We start from the raw sequence: 16,566 nt of genomic DNA, 5'->3' as shown, positions 1-16,566 counted from the left end.
AAAAAAAAAAGCTGGTATGACATTTATTGAAAGATGAAGTAAATATTACTGTACAATGTACTCAAAGGAAACGATTTCCAGACCTACTTGCTATGGAAACATAACAAATCTAGGCTATCACAATAATCCTAAAGAAATTGAGGAAGAGATGATAAATTACTTTGTACAAGCTTTTTGTTATATTCACATTTCATGCATCAACATCTTGTAGAAACTGTTGATGAATAATTCAAGACTAGTAAATTACTTTACAATATGAAAAAAGATGACTCAATCTGTACATCTCAAACAATTGCTCAACAATTACATACAGTAAATCACATTCTGTACAGTAAAAACGTTGCCTGCACTGAAAAAAAATTTAATTATAAAACTTCATGATTATCTAGCCTTACCATTCATATAAAAGGAAATGTGTACTCCAGGATATTTTTTCATAAGAAGGATATTATGAATAAGACAGTAAAACAACAATCAACAAATTAGAGCTATGTGAAGCAGGTCTCATTAAAAACCTTAAAACAGGAAAGGATGTCAGTTAATATACGGATCTCATGTAACTAAGACCAAATGGAAAAATTAGGAAGAATCTTTTCCTGTCTAATCAAAGAAATAGGAATGAATGAACCCTAGAAAAAAATTCCAGATAGAAAAATCTAAATACAAAGGCAAATCAAAATAGAATACTACATGGATTATGTAAATTTCCAATACCTCAGGCGAGCAGATACCTATACGTAAAATTGGTTCACATTGAGATATCTAATGGACAAGGCAAGTAGACATGAGCCACCTTTCGTATAGATACAAATGGGCCATTCATATATAACACATATATAATTTGGCAAATAACAGTATCGAGTCCATAAACTATTTAACAATTTTGCTCCCTTCATTTTCGATCAGATCACATATTACTTGCTGCAGAATTCTCGGAATTGCAATTTAAAATGACACCACACTAAACAATTGCAAAACAAATAACCCCAGAATTCCAAAAGATATCAAGGCAAGATAGTCGAACATGTGGCATCCATGGGCCACATGACAGCAGTAAATTTTATTTTCACAGTAATCGACAAGTAAGACGTCAATGAAAAAATATTATCACCTTGGTCTAAAATGTTCTTTTCAAACAATACATTGTGAGGGAAAATTTGAACACTTGAGCATTAGACGGAGTATAAAAATTCTTTCAGTGTGAACAACTAAGATCACATTGAGATCATTTTTAATTTGTAGGGCATAAAAGTCTCCTCCACAGTATAACCAAACTTCTCACCTTCCTGACCATTCCAAGGGAATTGAACCGCATTCTGAAGATGCCTAACCACTCGTTTGGGTCCTTCTTCTTCGGTGCTTGAACTTTGGGCTGCATCCTGCCACTCAAGGAATTCTCCTACACCAATCCCCAGCCCCAGCTCAAGATTTTCCCCTGCAAAACAGAAAAAGTCAGCATAAAAAATCGGATTACCAAAACTTTCTTTAAATAAGAAATAAATTACTATGTTCGCCCATCCTTGATTCAAAGCAATCTTTGAGCAATAACGGCATATTCACAAAAAGGGGTGTCTCCCCATACTTAATAATGCTTACAAAATTAATTACAATTTAATTTGTTGACACGGCTGGATGTACCTGGGACTGGGGAGCGGTTTTGTCAGTCGTCATCTTTAGGTCTAATGTAAACATCACCAAATTTTGCCATGTATTTTTTAATAAAGTCCCGGGCCTTATGTTTCACATTATCATTGCACTCCAAGTCATCAACAGCTTTACAATGCTTTAATTCTTTGAGCATTACAAAGTGTGTGAGCTGCAAAAACATAAAACTATGTTTAATACCATCAGGACTACAAATAATAATCTCAACATTTAGGTTACAAACATACCTTTCGAGCCAAATGTTTGAAGTCTTCTGTGTTAGTGATACGGCCCATTCTGCAGTCTGGTTTCCGATATGGATTGAGGTGTGTTACTATAACACCAGCCATATTTAATCTAAACTGATCTTTAATCTTCCTTGCTGCATCACTTGACGTATCGGCAGCAACAGTGACAGGCTTTTCAAGGGAATATACAGTCTTTGATTTCTCACTATCTCTGTGTCGCTTTTTGCTACTTTTCCCATCACGTTCCCTTTGCTTCTTCTTCTCTTTCTGACGACGGATCTTTTCCTTTATTTGCTTGTATATTTTCGGATCTGTTCTCTCCTCCTCTCTTCTGGGCTGTAATACAAAAAAGAAAAAAAAATCAAGTAAAACAGGATTCATTCAACCATTAGCTTGACGCTCAAGCTTTCACATCATAACGCTACGTATCTACTCATCGCAGGACAGGATTTCAAGCGAAGGCGATACAACTCACACTAATGATGTGCTCCTGGACAAGCCCGACGCGACGCTTCTTGCGGACCTCCGCGCCCGTCGGCCTCGGACTGAAGTTGGGATAGTCTGGGTCAGCCAGCATGAGCTGCTGGTGGTGGGCGGCCATGCCAAGTCCTTGTTCCACCGTCAAAGGCATGTCGGCGTCGTCTTCCTCTTCCTCCTCATCTTCCTCCTGCTGTGATGGCGAAAAATTCTAGTTACCTTTTAGCATTTCTATTACTGTTCCTCTAGATGGGAAAAGTAACTATTCTTACCTTCTCTTCCACGTCAGTAGAATCGGATTCTTCCTCTTCATTTTCGTTGTCATCCTCGTTTTCATCCTCACTCGATGATGAAGAGGACTCACTCTCCACAGATTCCAGCACAGAAACAGGAACTTGTGGTGGCTCCCATTGAGATACACGGGTTTTCACATGATAGTAATATGTGCGGCCCTCAGCATCCTTTGCAGATTTCCATTTGGGTGGTAATTTAACTGGAACTGGCGGCGGCAGATATTGAACAGCTGGTTGTTGAATTTCTGTGGGTGCTCCAGAGAGCTGGAATGTCTGTGGCACAGTGTCCTGGAAAAGTTCAAAGATAAATGTAACTAATCGAGCCAGAACAATACATACATTCTAGTTTTACATATTAATAGCATTTTTGAGAATCCTTTACCTGGGCATAGGACTCCTCAGAAACAGGTGCAGGATAAGTTGACGGCTGAGGTTCTAATGTTCCAGCCTGTGTCACAAGACTTGAATCAGCAGCTGTCGGGTTAGAGCCATGTGTTAGTCCTGGTATCACTACAGGAGAAACGCCATTAGGTACTGGTGAAACTCCTGGAGGTATGTGGCTACTCTCATAGGGGGAGGGCTGTGGGGTTGCTCCTTGAAACATTCCAGAAAATGGGGTCCCTTGAATTTGGGTAGGAATGGCATTTCCAGGATTGGCAGCAAACAGAAGAGATGCATGACTAGCATCCGTAGGGTAAGTATGTTGAGGTAGGTTGGGATCTGGAAAAATGTGAAAAGAATGAATATTTGTTTATGGATCAAAATACTATTAACAGAACACAATGTGAATTGTGAAAATTACCTTGAGGAGTTGTATAAGCCAGTAATTGGTTGGTAACAGGATCATAATACTGAGAATTAAAAATGGCGGCTGTGACATGTGGGTTCAAATTTAATTGACGACATCTTTCCTCATGGTAGCGCCACCAATCCTCTTGTGCTTGCCTCTGTGCCTCTACAGCTTTTTCAGCCTGCAGGCGTCGGGCTTCCCGTTGTTCTTCTTCTTGCTGAACTTTAAGAGCAAAGGCTCTTCTACGAGCTTCTTTACTGAGCTTGACATCAAGATGCCTTTCCTCTGCTCGAGGCACTTCCTCTAGCACACGATGACGCTCTTCATGCCTTCTGTCCTCATACTTCCTGTCCTCATGCTTTCTGTCTTCAAATTTCCTATCCTCATACCTTGACCTGTCATACCTGGACCGCTCATCATGGCGCCTGTCATCATACTTGGAACGCTCCTCAAGTCTTGGACGTCGCCCTCTGTCATTGTCAGGTGACTCTCGCGATCTCTTCCTCCGTTCATCCCTATGCCTATCATATCGATCATATGATGATCTGTCCCCTTCTCGATATCTCTCATCTAATTCTTTGTAATGTTGGTCTGCTTCTCTCTCATGTTCTTTCATCTGCTCAATGCGTTCTTTTTTAGGGATCCGGAACACTTCTTTCAATGAATACCAGTTTTGCATTATGAGGGAGGCAAGCTCTGCACAGGCCTTTGTATCACTGTCTGTTGAATCCCCTTTCACATCTCCATCTATATCCATGGATGCAGAGGGGTTCTTGCTGTCAAGTTTGTTGGAAAGTGTGTCTGGCTGAAGCACAGCCTTTTCCTCAGTGTTGGGAGACTTCGGCTTCCTGTCTTCTGATTCTAACTTGTCTGATAGATCATTGCTAGACTCTTCCTCAAATGTTCTGGAGAGAGGAGAGAAAAATGTAAACATTAATACAATGCAACACATTTGCCTCAACAAAACTCAAGAAACTCAAACAGAAAATTACTGTACCTTTCACTGTTTGAAGGACTAGGCTCTGTGCTTGACTTCAATTGAGACCAACGCTCCACTACTCCCCAAACCTTGCTATCTATGAGCATTGTTTTATTTGGAATTGGTAGCTTTTTCAAAGTTCGTAGAATCTGTAAGGAGAAATTGATAGGTTGATGATAAGGTAGAAAAGAATGTATGGGACAGAACATACTTAACACAATCTAAAATTGTACCTCAGTTTTGGCCTCTACATTGTCAGTTGTTCTGTTGTCAATCATCCAGCTCCAGATGAGACGAAGGCCATGATAATCCAAGAATAGTCGACAACATGCTGGTTCACCATCTCTGAGAAGTTTTAAAAGTTTTGCTCTAGAGTGTATATCTTCAGCACGAACCATAAGCCTGCATAATGTTAATGTGTGAGCACGGCTTTTAAGTCCAGAAGAACATAATTTCTCAATTTCCTCTTCCAGCTGAAAGGTAAGCACAGAGTCCATCACAACCACTGTTCCAAACGTTATAAAAAGGGTAGAAAAAAATAAGACACTTGAATTTAGTACTGTACTTACATCAATATCTTCTCTTCTTTTATCCTTGTCTTTATCTTTATCACGTTTCTTTTTGGTAGAGGAATCCTTGCCCTTCCACTCTTGCCATTGGTTTTGGCTTTTTTCTGAGTCTGGATCACCTCCAATCCAGCCTCGACAAACACTAGACTCACAGTAACATCTTTGAGCATCTTTCCTGATAAATTAAAAGGTATGGATTAAAAAATATTTAATGCAGGATGAAAGCAATGAGACAGCCAAGGGAATAAAACTAACCCATATCTTTGAAACTGATAGTCAAAAGTTATTTCCTCCCCAGCAGAGATAGGTTTAGTAGTAAAAAATCCAATGCGAAGTTCTCCATTGACAGTCCACTGCAAATAAAACATAAAAACATGGTTTCAATTAGGAGAAATGCGACACAAAACTACACATGCCACTTTATTAACATTACCTTTTGTGTTTCTGCATTAGGTTCGCAGCTATGGTTAATGAATCTTGAATGATTGCCTTTCATGGTTGCATCAATTATAGCATCAGATTTTAGAGCCATAAAGTAGTAGTGCTTGTTCTGATCTTTGGAATATTCTTTGGCACGTTTTCGGAATTCTTTAGGGTCTAGTACTTCCCCAACATACTCCATTATGAAAGTACCTCTGAAAAACAATAAAATGTATGATAATATTGGCTAGCATTAAATCATGTTTTATTTTTTTTCTATTTTTTTTTTTTTTAAATAAAAATAGTCTTACCCGGACAGATCTTCTGTTGTCCTCAAACCCAACCCTTTCTTTTCAGTCTTGAAAATTTCACATTTAGCATATTCAGCAGACTGAAACCTCTTGTTGGAACACATGTTTTTTACAGGACATCGAGATCCGCTACAAGTAAGGTAATCAGTAATACATTGCATAAATAACAAGGCTGTCAATGACTTGAAATATTACAGCACAATCGGACACAAGAACAAAAATAATCATTTCAAAGAAACCAGAAAAAATTGAACGTACCATTCAATCATTAAGAGTCTATTGAGACAGTCCTCTCCACATCCCATTTCGCCTCTTCCTATTTCATCTTTGCTCAGTGAGCAGTCACAAGCCATGCGCTTTGCATCTTTGCTCTTTATTCTGTCAAAGAAACATTTGGTCAGAGATATGGAACAATTTAAAAAGTTATAAACAAAACAAATAAAGGAAAATTTCAAACCTTTCAGTCAGGTACAGATTTTCAGTCAGAATTTGAAAGTCCTTGAGATGATCAGAGATTTCTTGTTCCTCTTTTTCTTTTTTAATTTGAAGTTCTTTCTCAGAAAGCACAACACTGTGGGAGGTTGGTGCTGGTAAGGGAGGGGGCTCAGGTGGTTGTGAAGGAGAAGGTACAGTGGTTCCAACATCACTTTCCGATGAGCCAATGTTGCCCATTTCAAGCTCGCTTGACCGTCGCCACCTGGACTTCACTTTGACAGGCATTGATACATCTGAAGGAGATGTTGTATTGGTAGGAGTTCGAACACTAGACAGGCTGGTTGAAGAGGATGGGTTTTCTTTTGGTGAATCAAGAGACTCTAAGGATGCCTTGGACACAGTTTGCTTTTTATGGATGGCAGCAGGAGCACGGATCCGTGTACTCCTACGTACTGTTGGACTCCTTGACCCACTGTCTGACCCTGTTGTATCACTACTTCCACTTCTATTGCGAATAGAATTGCTCTTCTTCATTTCAAGATCTTCTTCATTAGATTTAGGTTTTCTAACAATTGGGTCAATTCCAAAAGCAGCAGGACCATCTTTGAAAGGGGACTTGTTAAGATTATGTTGTTTCACACTAAGTGAGTTTAAGTTTACGTTAAAAAGGCTACCACCAATACTTGAAATAGGAAGTTCATTGGTACACACATCATCTCTCTTACTTGATCCAGGTCGTTCTTTTGAAGGTGGTGATTTCAATGGTGAATCATCTAAGCATATTACATTTCTTCTAGGAGGTGTAGTAAGCTCACAATTAGATTTGATCACAGAGGTTTCAGGTATTTTAAGAGATGACTTATTTTTCTTTGAATTGCCATAAACATGAATTGGACTGCCTTTGAGCCTTGAGTTGACTTCCATTTCCCTATCCCCATCATCACTACTTCTACGAGTGATGACACTTTCTCTTCGTTGAAGAAGGTGAATCTTATCAGGGTCATCCGAATCTTTTTCACAAGTGAGTTCTTCTACAGCAACATTAACAATACCACAACTCGACCCTAGGACCATTTGATTTATTTCATCTGGAGACAGCTTACTTTTCATAGCTAACTGCTCATCATCAGCTTCTCTGTCAGACATGTCACTATCCAGTGCAGATGGGTGCCTGCTAACAAGAGATGATGAAACATCTGATTCATGTCCATCAGTTTTTTCCAAAATCCCAGAAGATGTAACACTATTGCCAGCTGATTCTTCAGAATTTTCAGTACAATCTTCGAGTGTATTCTCATCCCTCTCAGACAAAGTCACCTCTTCCTGAACTGCTTCATCTGATTCTTGAAGTAAGCCATCATGCTCTATTTCTTCAACAGTCTCTACTTCCCAGATAGTTGCTCCATCTTCCTCCGAATACATAAGATCATCACCAACAACTTGAACTATAACGGTATTTTGATGATCAATTTCATCAACCATGCCTTCCTCAACCTCGACGACTATGGTCTCTGTATCATTGTCCTCCATTCCTTCATCATCCTCAACACTACCACCACTAACTTCACCTTGTTCTTGAGCTAAGACCACCTCCAACAGCTCAGCACTGTCACTTCCATCCTCTTCCTCCTCCACCATATTCGTGTCCATAAGGTCTTGGCTTGAGCCCTCAGAATCTCCATTTGGATCACTGTGTTCGGCATCAGGAGGCAAACAACTGATTTTCCCAAATTTTTTATGGACAACAGTTGTTGATGGAGACATGGCAGCTTCTTTAGCAAGTTGATAGGAATAGCCAGACTTTACACCATCCTCATCATCACTATCCACTGCACCATTCTGAGATTCCTCAGGAAGCCCATTGGATTGGAGGCCTTTCGTAGGACTCTCTCTTTCACCTTCTTCTACTTCGGGCACAGAATTAAGCTTGCTGCTTCCTTTCTTTTTCCGTGCCATGCTCCTTGCTGTGTCTTCAGTACAGAAGCACTTCCTAGAACTGCAAGGGAAAAAAAAAAGGAAGATAAAAAACTGAAAGTCAGAAATACAACCAGCTTATCGAAAAATATGACTTTTCATAGAAAAATGTTGATAGAACCTCCCAAGCTTATTTGGATAAAGTTGACCCATTTCTAACCAAAATAGGAAAGGTGAAAATTCAGGGGGAAAGACCTCACCATTTACCCTAACTACCACAAACAAAAATTAACTGCACTGCTGCTAAAACCATGACTTGTCAGATGCAAAATAATACATGTGCGAATTGTCTGGTAAGAAGATATGTGGATTTAACACAAATAAATATATATGCATAAGTTAATTAATTTCTAAATTGCTCACAAAATCATTATAAAAATTGGAAAACAAAATTTACAGTTGAAATTTAACAAGAAAATTTATTAAAACGTAATGAATCACTTTGATTAAAAGGAACATAACCTCATCAAAATGGGTGCTTTATCCATTAGGGGTCGTTTGATGATCAGTGCAAAAACAAAACTTGTGCCTATTGATGAAAACAAACTATTCCAAAGACATTAAGAGTTATAATGTTGACAAAGGAAAACAAAACTGTCATTAATAATGTAAAACTAGAAAAATAAAACCCCTAAGAGATAGGAATAGGGCAAGAAAAAAAACTCAATTGGAGCCTAGAATGAATGCAGAATTTGTCCACTTAGTTAAGTTATAATGGTGTCCAAGTTCTATTGAAATTACACAAATGTGAATTATTGACTGCAGGTAGAAATTAATACAAAATGGTAAGTAAGGAGTTGTGGTTGTGGAGTTCTCATCCATCCCAACCTAGAAGGGCTGAGAATAAATGTAGTGGAAAACAGCTCTGAGGCAGCTTATTAAAATTCAACACGTTACAACTAAGAGTTTGAAACTTGGCCCAGTAAAATAATTTATAAATGACCACAAATAGGGTAAAAGACATCAAAACACTTCAAAAACTGGAAGCGGCGCGACACCCAAATATTTAAAGCATACGAATCAATACTGTTTTAGGTACAAAGGGCTGATTCGAGCGTATCCAACTAGGAAAAAATTAACTTTAACGAATGTGGCATAAGTACGAGCCATGACTAAGAAACCGAGATAAAAGTAATAACCTGATTTGGGTGTGCAGCTTGCGGGATAACCACAACCACACCTGCCATGGAATTGCTTTGAAATATACACAGTGCACCCAAATAACCCGCTTATAAGCTTCGAACCATTGTATATATATGTGAGATATAACCTGCCAAATAATTGTGACGCCCAGAGAATTCAGCCTGTCGTTATTATTATTTTTAGTATGGCGAGCGAGGTTTGAAGAGCGGGTCGGAGCTAGATTTACCTTTACAGTGAAACATGAGATCTAGTTTCGGGGCGAATGCGGCACACGGTTAGTTCAACAAGACAACATTTGTAGAGAATCTTCAATAGCTGCATCAATCTTTCGTCCAATATCTTGGTCGAATGCTCAAAATAGTCGGACGCTACAGTAACGCCATTTTTCATGCGACGGCACGGGGTCGGACTACAACCTACAACCTCCCGCACCGCACCGTCCACATCCCAAATATCCCGATTGATAAAGTTTTTGTTGTAACGGCTGAAGCACTGCAGAAACAGCCTCCTTTACGACATCAATTCAATTCGTTTCTCAAAGTTTCTGGGAGTAAACGCACCAGTACAGCGGGTCATAACACCCAAACAAGATTTCCGACGGGAGGGGAGCAAGAAGACACAACAACCTAAGCCCAGCAGTAGAAAAAGAACAACAATAAAAACAAGGTACGGCAGACGACATCGACACTCTTCAAAATACGGCAGATGGGCTTAACCTCAGATTTTTCTGTAGTTTGTAAACCTAATTCTCAACACCCTCTGCTGACACTTGGCTTTAAAGTCCTCAACATGGTCGTTGTGATAAAATGCAAGAAATGCAGACACGAATTAGTAAGGGAGGCTGACTGTCAGCGTGCAGTCGTGACCGCACATGGAGAGAAACATTATCTGACAGAAACTGAGTGTTGTTCTAATTCGGAACAGGACTCCCTTTGGTATTTAGACGAGTCAGCTACTGCTTGGATTTCTGATTTAATAACCAAGGTAAACCTTTGAAAGACAGGAAAAACCATGTGTAGGTTCGGGGGTATTTTGTTGTGTTCCTGGGCAATACGTACAATCCGCTTAACCATGTAATTTTTATATCTATGTGCAGCACGAGTGGACAAAAGGAAAATTAAACTGCCCCAACTGTGAAGCAAGAGTTGGCTCTTTTGACTTTGTCTCAACATCAGCATGTGAATGTGGCTCTAGGACGCTGCCAGCTGTCCACCTTGTGAAAAGTAAAGTTGATGCATACTCTCAGAAAACTAAAGTATTAGCTTCTTTAAAATAATTAAGATGACAGCCATGAGGATAAGTTGACGCAAATCAATTATTTTTGTAAGATTATAATTAATAAATATAAGTATATCCTACATATGGTAAATAATCAAATGTTATATAATATGCAATCAATTGGACAAGTTATCTCAATGCTCTCGTAAGTAAGCATTCATGAATGTCTACTCCTTAATTGTCAATCAACAGATGACAAAATAAACAAATTTGGTAGGGGAGAAGCACCTCCCTTGCCCAAACAACACTCTCCTCAGTGCTCCCATCAAAAATCCACTGGAACACTGCGAAAATTAATCAAAATGTACCTTCCTATTAGAACATGATTCAGAAAACCTCTGTGTAGCCTACAACTGTTTTAATTGTGGTCTGACATAAAAGACAGCAACATAAATAATTGAAAACTGAAAAGAATCTTTAATGAAATACAGCTCACTCACGCCTCCTTATCAAAAACAGTTTATGGAAGAGTTCAGTCTTTATGAAAGCGGACAACAAATCAAGCTCCATGTCTGATAGAAACTAAATGACAGTTCAGTCAGAAATTTTCACTTCTTTCTGTGTTTGAACTGCACAGCTGCAGTCAGCAAACTTTAGCGTCTTGAAGCTTCCTCCACAACAGCTGTAAGGAAGAAGCAAGTTTTGTATAAATCAGAAAAAGAAGTTGAACATTGCTTTGAAATATCTTGAAAACAATCACAAACTCACCTTTACCATCACATGCTACTACTTTTACTTTAGAAACTTTTGCTATTTCTTGAACTTCCCGAAACTCTACATCATTCAGCATGAACGTCCATACATTGTCACAAAACCGGTAGGTATGTAACTTTCCTGCCTGGAAAATTTAGATAAGTATAATTAGTTCTAAATTTCAGTAATGCTTGTTCACTACGAAAGCAATGCCTGATAAGATAGAGTATTCATGAACATGGTGAATTCATACCTTGAAAGACAGACGAGACCTGACACGTGCTGCAAGAGCACTGTTTACTGCTTTATCAAACTGTAGAAGTACCTTCATTGCCAATTGAGGTGTAATTTGACCATACTGCATTCAACAAAGAGACAGTGTAAGGAAATAATATCGAGACAGACATGACTGAAAGTAGATGAAAATTTTATTACCTGTATAAGTTCATCTAAGCTTTCTTGTAGGGTGCTCCCTAAAGTAGTATTCCTATAGAGCTGGTAAGTCATAGTGCCTGCAAAGATATTTCGAAAAAAGATAACGTATGTGGCATAGCCAAAGCACCAATAAGTTCACATAACCTTTGAAACCAAAAACCCCAAATCACAATAGATTGAACTTCATTCGTTCCTTGAAAATTGAACGCAATGAAATTATGTCAAAATCAAGCACATTGGATATTTGCTAACCTTTCTATGTACTTTTCTTAACTCTAAACAAATATACAAAATTACTCAGACCACCCGTCACTTGTTTGACAGGAGTCCAGCCAATCAGATAACTTTAAAACGACTATTGGCACTTTGACAACGTTCTGTGCAAATAACGGTGGTGGTTGTCATTGTTTGTCGGTCGGATCGGATGAAAACATTACGTTACTGTGCCGGCGCAATATTAATTGTGGGAACTATTCGACTCAAACACGTCTGTGCGCAATCGGCCTTTTCGTCCAATGAAGTACCATTTTACGTATAATTGGAGGAATTTTCTGAATAATGGTAAATGTTGTGAAAGGTGTTCTGGTGGAATGGTAAGACATACACATGTATCAAAGTAACCTTACTTCTTGCATACTCTTGCAGATCTCCTTCCCCATGTATCTAATTTATCTCTTAGCATTTGCTATTGTCTTTCCCCACTTGAGTCTTTGTCCTGCTGTCTATTTTACTAAGGCCCCTGTGTTGTCTTTCTTTGACTTGCAGTGATCAGGCTATGAAACAGTTTCTCTTGCATCTTGATGAGACTATGGCCCTTGGGTGCCGTTTCATCATTCAAAATTTGGATGAGACACATCTTTTTATCTCAGCTGACATCTTAACAACCCTTCAATCAAGGATTGATGATCTCATGGATCAAGTGAGCTTCCCACTTGTTGAGAAGGATTCATAAACATTTAAGATATTGGTGCCATACTACATTCGAAATGTCGAAGCCTGGACCAAAACCCCGTCGGGATGTGAATTCCAGGAGGGTATTGGATGAAGCAGCTCGACGGCGAAGAGCTCGGAGAGCACTAGAAGCTCTGGAGCAGGACAACTTCCATGATGATCCCCATGGAGATCTAGGTAAATTACAGCAAGTTAAACTTTTCATGTCACTGGCTCTCCAATAAAACTCATTTAATTGTTTTCAGTTATGAGCAAGAAAGCTCCCAAGTTCAGTGACAAGCTAGAAGTCCGTGGTGGTGGGCGAAAAAAGAAGCAAAAGCATTCAGCGGAGTATTACAAACTGAAGTCAGTACCTAGCATTTTGATTGTTTCAGGAGTCATGCAAACTGAAGTTGATATACTTTGGACTTGATCTGTTTTAGGTACCGAAAAACTTTTAATCAACTAGTTGAAGAGGCTCAATTGAGTCATCCAGATCCTCCAAACTACTTAAGTGCACAAGCGGAACCATCAAATTTGCCAGAACGCCATTTCTGTGCTGTATGCGGGTTTCCCAGTAACTACACTTGTATTCAATGTGGCACACGTTATTGTTGTGTCAGATGTCTTGGAACCCATCAGGATACTCGTTGCTTGAAATGGACAGCATAAATCAATATAATAAAGTTTTAATGATAATGTAATTTGTAAATAAATAATGAGTGAGATAAACCTAGATACAAAGTAATTTTTGTTTATGTATTCAAACCCTTAAAATCAAATTTGCAGAATTGCCTGCAGCATCATCTAAATCACAGATCCTGAGTTCCATCCTTAGCTTAAATAATCAAGGTCAGCAGGAATGTTAAATGACTTTTCTATTTGGCTTTCTTCTACGTTACACCTATCCTTGCACCAGGTCTTTATGGTAAAAATATTGTCAGTCCATTGGTTGGCCGCTTCTTTTGCAACCTGTAAATAGTGTAACATACTTTCATTTGTAGTGTTCTAAGTGCCACACCACAGCAGCATTGCTACCGTAATGGTCCGAATATAAGCCCCCGATTTTTACCTAAAACAACTCTCTAGAAACAAGAGGGGGGCTTATATTCAGACCATTACGGTATCTGTTTGAACAAAATGATAGAGAAAAAGCATACCTTAATTTCTTGCTTCTTTCTTTCTAACGTCTCAGGGTCTGACTCTTTATACTTTTGCAATTCAAGAGTAAGCTTTTCCTCATCTGCCAACAAGTTCTGACGATTTTGTAAGAGCTTCATTCGTTTATCAGTGTCCTCCCTTCCAACCTAAATTTTACAAACACATGTTACTCAGCTCTTATTTGGAACTTATCAAAAGCATGGCATGGTAATTACTTCACCTTCGCACTGATGATCTTTTCCCGTGCTGTTTTGAGTTTTGCATTTTCCTCAGCGAGGCGGCTTTTCAAGTCATCTAGAGTTTTCTTTTTGGCATTCCTCTCCTTGCTATAATTGGGAAGTTATTAATAAAACTAAATTAAAAGAGGGAGACTTAACTTTGTCTAAAAAAATAATTAAATTATGAGTGCTTCAGTGTTACCTTGGAAAAGCCCAAAAGAATACTGATGTACCAATCTTGTCACTGTCAACTAAATTATCATGAACAAGACTCATTAACACATCTTTGACGGATTGAACGACTATACCCTTCTCTTTAGGGGCAATTTTTTCTAATTCCTAAAATAAATCAATAAATGCATACATGGATCAAGATGAATGCGTTATTTCTTTAACACAAAAATATTAATGTTCACGTGGTACCTTGAGTGTGAAAAACTCCTTCTTTTCGTAGAAAATTTCTAACAATTTACTGCGTTTTTCCTCAACGCTCAGTCCTTTTTTCTTAGACATGATAAGAGGCCACTTGTTGAAGTTAAATTAAAGGTTATAATTTTGTCGCCAAGTAGCGGGTCAGTCTGTGACAGGCGATATACACTGAATGATTTACAGAAAACAGTATCATAGGGCGAGCTGAAATTAGTCACTTTAAAGTTATGTCAATAATCAATCTCACCTCACTGTCTTTCGCCCTCTATCTTTTTCTAAGGAAGAAACTTCAACAACAGTTTCTTTCCGAAGAAAAATTGCCGCCTAAATGCCATGTGCATTGGTGCAAACATTAAAAACTTAACAAAAAAACGGAAGTCGGTGAGGGTGGGATGGGCGGGATATTCAAAAAAAATATTTTTGTATGTATCTTTTGAACAATTTTACGGTTTTCGTCATCACATAAGAATTGAGCCTTCTTTCGTTTTATTAATACCTAATAAATAAATTACAATCCAAACATGGAAATAAATTAAGTAAATCATAAAGACTAGGACTTCTTCACATTCGACGACCCCTGGGAGCGTCTGCCGTCGTCGTCACACCGGTCTCGCCTCTGTTCTCGTGGGCCGGTGCAAGCTCAGCGCGGTCGCGCCGTGGGGGGCTGCAACATCACGATACGTGTCTAGAAAGAGATGGAGTCCGTCGCTCAAGTCCTCATTTGATAAACTGCAGACTGCATGCTCGTAGGCATGTGGTGCAGCTGGTGCAGCTGGCTGCGGCACGGGTAGGGCGTGGCCGGGCGTGGCGGAACACACACCAGCCCGCGCACGGCCGCCGCCGCACCTGCAGCTGTTCACCGAGGTGTTCACGCGCACTCACTCACTCACTCACCGCTCAGCCTGCGTCTCAACATATGGTGGCCAGCCTGCTGGGTCGCGTTTCCCGCGAGCAGCGCCTGCTGCTGCAGCTGCTGCAGCTGCTGGAGCTGCGACAGGGCGGCCACGCTGTTGTGGTGGGCCGAGTACAGGCCCTGGGCGTCGTCCTGGCCGGTCGCCCCGAGCCCCGCGGCGCCCAGGGCAGCGCCGGCCGTCGCCGCGTAGGGGACGCTCTGCAGCCCGTAGGAGCCGCCGATGTACGTCACCTGCGGGACGGCCATCTGGGACGCGGCGTCCATGTACTCGGCGCCGGCGTGGTGCAGGTACGGCTGCAACAGCGGGCGGGGGCGGGGCGGGGTCAGAGGGCAGCCAGGGGAGGGGGCAGGGGCCTCGCGGTGCTCGGGGGGAGTCGGCGGCGGCGTCCGGGACTCACCACGTGGGACAGGTCCTGGTGCTGGTACGTGTAGACGGCGGGGATGTCGTGCGGCTGCCCGGACGAGAGGAACTTCTTGAGCGCCACCAGGGCGGCGACGAAGAGCGCCGTCGTGGACAGGAACAGCGCCTTGAGGAGCACGAACTTGGTGACGGCCATGGCGATGACGAGCAGACCCGTGGCCTTGAAGCCGACGAGCAGCGGCAGGATGGTCTGCGCCATCTTCTTGTAGTTACGCGCGACGAGCGCGGGCAGGCCGGCTGTGTCCGCGACCCCGCCGCCCGCGGCCGCGCCCGCGGCCCCGCGGAGCAGGATGCCCGACAGCGCCCCGGTGAGGGCTCCTGCACAGCACAGGCAATGGCGGGGGTTGGGGAAGGGGTGCACACAAGCCGCGGGGAAGTGGAACAAGTCGAGCCAGCAAAACTTATTTTGCACAAATACAGATTTTGAAAAAGAAAGGAATTAAAATGATTTTACAAAGGCACTCGTATATTCACAAACGTAAGTGTACTATGTGCTCGCCGGAAAAAAGGATAAGTCATGATTTCAATTTTGATTTTTCAGTTAAATTTTTGTTTCTTGGAAAATTTTGCCGCAACGCATAAAGTACGGCAATTTTCCCAGAAGGTTATGGGTACCTGCCAGATCCATGGCGGGCGAGGGCTTACTCCCGGTCCCGGCGCGAGCGGTGGCCCGCGCGTCCCGCGCGCCGTCCAGCTGCTGCACCTGCGGGACAAGAAGAGGAGGCACGGGGCCGTCAAGAGGAACTTCCATGTCGTCCAAACTACCGCGCCTCCAGCCCGGTGATGTGCACACGCTGGTGTGCCC

The 16,566-nt window shown here is 41.1% G+C and overlaps 7 protein-coding genes across 14 annotated transcripts in view; 3 read left to right on the top strand and 4 right to left on the bottom strand.

Annotated features, from left to right (window-relative positions):
* Positions 1-6: 6 nt before the first annotated feature.
* Positions 7-9,965, bottom strand: LOC113217561 (histone-lysine N-methyltransferase SETD2). Of its 6 annotated transcripts, none has more exons than XM_052268744.1 (16): positions 9,844-9,965; positions 6,189-8,162; positions 5,990-6,109; positions 5,732-5,860; positions 5,434-5,635; positions 5,256-5,353; positions 5,001-5,175; positions 4,665-4,904; positions 4,450-4,580; positions 3,465-4,357; positions 3,045-3,382; positions 2,642-2,950; positions 2,368-2,562; positions 1,893-2,228; positions 1,597-1,816; positions 7-1,435 (listed from the first exon to the last, which is right to left on the bottom strand). In XM_052268744.1, the coding sequence occupies exons 1-15, from the start codon at positions 9,963-9,965 to the stop codon at positions 1,661-1,663; spliced, it is 5,418 nt and encodes a 1,805-aa protein (XP_052124704.1). In that variant the 3' UTR covers positions 7-1,435; positions 1,597-1,660. The 6 variants fall into 6 exon arrangements, with proteins under 6 accessions (XP_052124704.1, XP_052124701.1, XP_052124703.1 ...); XM_052268741.1 differs by having other exon boundaries at positions 1,609-1,816; XM_052268743.1 differs by having other exon boundaries at positions 1,639-1,816.
* A 23-nt stretch (positions 9,966-9,988) lies between these two features.
* LOC113217564 (E3 ubiquitin-protein ligase RNF180-like) lies at positions 9,989-10,808 on the top strand. The gene is made up of 2 exons (XM_026437518.2): positions 9,989-10,267; positions 10,380-10,808. Exons 1-2 carry the CDS (start codon positions 9,989-9,991, stop codon positions 10,557-10,559), a joined length of 459 nt encoding a protein of 152 aa, XP_026293303.1. The 3' UTR covers positions 10,560-10,808.
* Positions 10,809-10,955: 147 nt separating this feature from the next.
* Positions 10,956-12,081, bottom strand: LOC113217566 (transcription initiation factor IIA subunit 2). The gene is made up of 5 exons (XM_026437520.2): positions 11,942-12,081; positions 11,690-11,766; positions 11,508-11,612; positions 11,270-11,399; positions 10,956-11,183 (listed from the first exon to the last, which is right to left on the bottom strand). Exons 2-5 carry the CDS (start codon positions 11,759-11,761, stop codon positions 11,155-11,157), a joined length of 336 nt encoding a protein of 111 aa, XP_026293305.1. The 5' UTR covers positions 11,762-11,766; positions 11,942-12,081; the 3' UTR covers positions 10,956-11,154.
* A 51-nt stretch (positions 12,082-12,132) lies between these two features.
* LOC113217567 (general transcription factor IIH subunit 5) lies at positions 12,133-12,641 on the top strand. The gene is made up of 2 exons (XM_052268748.1): positions 12,133-12,282; positions 12,455-12,641. The coding sequence occupies exons 1-2, from the start codon at positions 12,248-12,250 to the stop codon at positions 12,639-12,641; spliced, it is 222 nt and encodes a 73-aa protein (XP_052124708.1). The 5' UTR covers positions 12,133-12,247.
* A 32-nt stretch (positions 12,642-12,673) lies between these two features.
* Positions 12,674-13,367, top strand: LOC113217563 (zinc finger HIT domain-containing protein 1). The gene is made up of 3 exons (XM_026437517.2): positions 12,674-12,817; positions 12,886-12,985; positions 13,063-13,367. Exons 1-3 carry the CDS (start codon positions 12,676-12,678, stop codon positions 13,289-13,291), a joined length of 471 nt encoding a protein of 156 aa, XP_026293302.1. The 5' UTR covers positions 12,674-12,675; the 3' UTR covers positions 13,292-13,367.
* On the bottom strand, positions 13,293-14,781 carry LOC113217562 (meiotic nuclear division protein 1 homolog). 2 transcript variants are annotated; one of them, XM_026437516.2, is made up of 6 exons: positions 14,675-14,781; positions 14,422-14,595; positions 14,201-14,337; positions 14,001-14,106; positions 13,780-13,926; positions 13,293-13,591 (listed from the first exon to the last, which is right to left on the bottom strand). In XM_026437516.2, exons 2-6 carry the CDS (start codon positions 14,509-14,511, stop codon positions 13,454-13,456), a joined length of 618 nt encoding a protein of 205 aa, XP_026293301.2. In that variant the 5' UTR covers positions 14,512-14,595; positions 14,675-14,781; the 3' UTR covers positions 13,293-13,453. The 2 variants fall into 2 exon arrangements, with proteins under 2 accessions (XP_026293301.2, XP_026293300.2); XM_026437515.2 differs by having other exon boundaries at positions 14,422-14,576; positions 14,675-14,778.
* Positions 14,782-14,896: 115 nt separating this feature from the next.
* Positions 14,897-16,566, bottom strand: part of LOC113217558 (uncharacterized) — a 3,510-nt gene continuing 1,840 nt past the window's right edge. The window contains exons 2-5 of one of the 2 annotated variants that reach the window (XM_052268725.1): positions 16,377-16,464; positions 15,739-16,079; positions 15,322-15,634; positions 14,897-15,112 (exon numbers count right to left, since the gene is read on the bottom strand). In XM_052268725.1, coding sequence (XP_052124685.1) covers positions 15,027-15,112; positions 15,322-15,634; positions 15,739-16,079; positions 16,377-16,464 — 828 coding nt within the window. In that variant the 3' untranslated portion in view covers positions 14,897-15,026. The remainder of the gene's footprint in view (positions 15,113-15,321; positions 15,635-15,738; positions 16,080-16,376; positions 16,465-16,566) is intronic. The other variant, XM_052268726.1, reaches the window with a different exon arrangement.

Source organism: Frankliniella occidentalis, unplaced genomic scaffold, assembly GCF_000697945.3.
Source record: "Frankliniella occidentalis isolate FOCC.00 unplaced genomic scaffold, Focc_3.1 Scaffold75, whole genome shotgun sequence".
Lineage (NCBI taxonomy): Eukaryota > Metazoa > Arthropoda > Insecta > Thysanoptera > Thripidae > Frankliniella > Frankliniella occidentalis.
The sequence above is the reverse complement of the archived record's forward strand: the minus strand, read 5'-3'. Positions and strand labels throughout refer to the sequence as shown.

Bases quoted from the DNA above. Each gene is read 5' to 3' on its own strand.
- LOC113217564 (XM_026437518.2), top strand. From the start codon at position 9,989: ATGGGCTTAACCTCAGATTTTTCTGTAGTTTGTAAACCTAATTCTCAA. The intron at 10,268-10,379 runs GTAAACCTTTGA...ATCTATGTGCAG, and splicing joins TTTCTGATTTAATAACCAAG to CACGAGTGGACAAAAGGAAA.
- LOC113217566 (XM_026437520.2), bottom strand. From the start codon at position 11,761: ATGACTTACCAGCTCTATAGGAATACTACTTTAGGGAGCACCCTACAA. The intron at 11,613-11,689 runs GTAATAAAATTT...TGTTGAATGCAG, and splicing joins GCTTAGATGAACTTATACAG to TATGGTCAAATTACACCTCA. The intron at 11,400-11,507 runs GTATGAATTCAC...TAAATTTTCCAG, and splicing joins GGTCTCGTCTGTCTTTCAAG to GCAGGAAAGTTACATACCTA.
- LOC113217567 (XM_052268748.1), top strand. From the start codon at position 12,248: ATGGTAAATGTTGTGAAAGGTGTTCTGGTGGAATG. The intron at 12,283-12,454 runs GTAAGACATACA...TTTGACTTGCAG, and splicing joins AAAGGTGTTCTGGTGGAATG to TGATCAGGCTATGAAACAGT.
- LOC113217563 (XM_026437517.2), top strand. From the start codon at position 12,676: ATGTCGAAGCCTGGACCAAAACCCCGTCGGGATGTGAATTCCAGGAGG. The intron at 12,818-12,885 runs GTAAATTACAGC...AATTGTTTTCAG, and splicing joins TGATCCCCATGGAGATCTAG to TTATGAGCAAGAAAGCTCCC. The intron at 12,986-13,062 runs GTCAGTACCTAG...GATCTGTTTTAG, and splicing joins GCGGAGTATTACAAACTGAA to GTACCGAAAAACTTTTAATC.
- LOC113217562 (XM_026437516.2), bottom strand. From the start codon at position 14,511: ATGTCTAAGAAAAAAGGACTGAGCGTTGAGGAAAAACGCAGTAAATTG. The intron at 14,338-14,421 runs GTACCACGTGAA...GATTTATTTTAG, and splicing joins AGGAGTTTTTCACACTCAAG to GAATTAGAAAAAATTGCCCC. The intron at 13,927-14,000 runs GTGAAGTAATTA...TGTAAAATTTAG, and splicing joins AAAAGATCATCAGTGCGAAG to GTTGGAAGGGAGGACACTGA.
- LOC113217561 (XM_052268744.1), bottom strand. From the start codon at position 9,965: ATGTCGTCTGCCGTACCTTGTTTTTATTGTTGTTCTTTTTCTACTGCT. The intron at 8,163-9,843 runs GTGCGTTTACTC...TTTCCCTTGCAG, and splicing joins TGTTATGACCCGCTGTACTG to TTCTAGGAAGTGCTTCTGTA. The intron at 4,905-5,000 runs GTAAGTACAGTA...CTTACCTTTCAG, and splicing joins AAAGAAGAGAAGATATTGAT to CTGGAAGAGGAAATTGAGAA.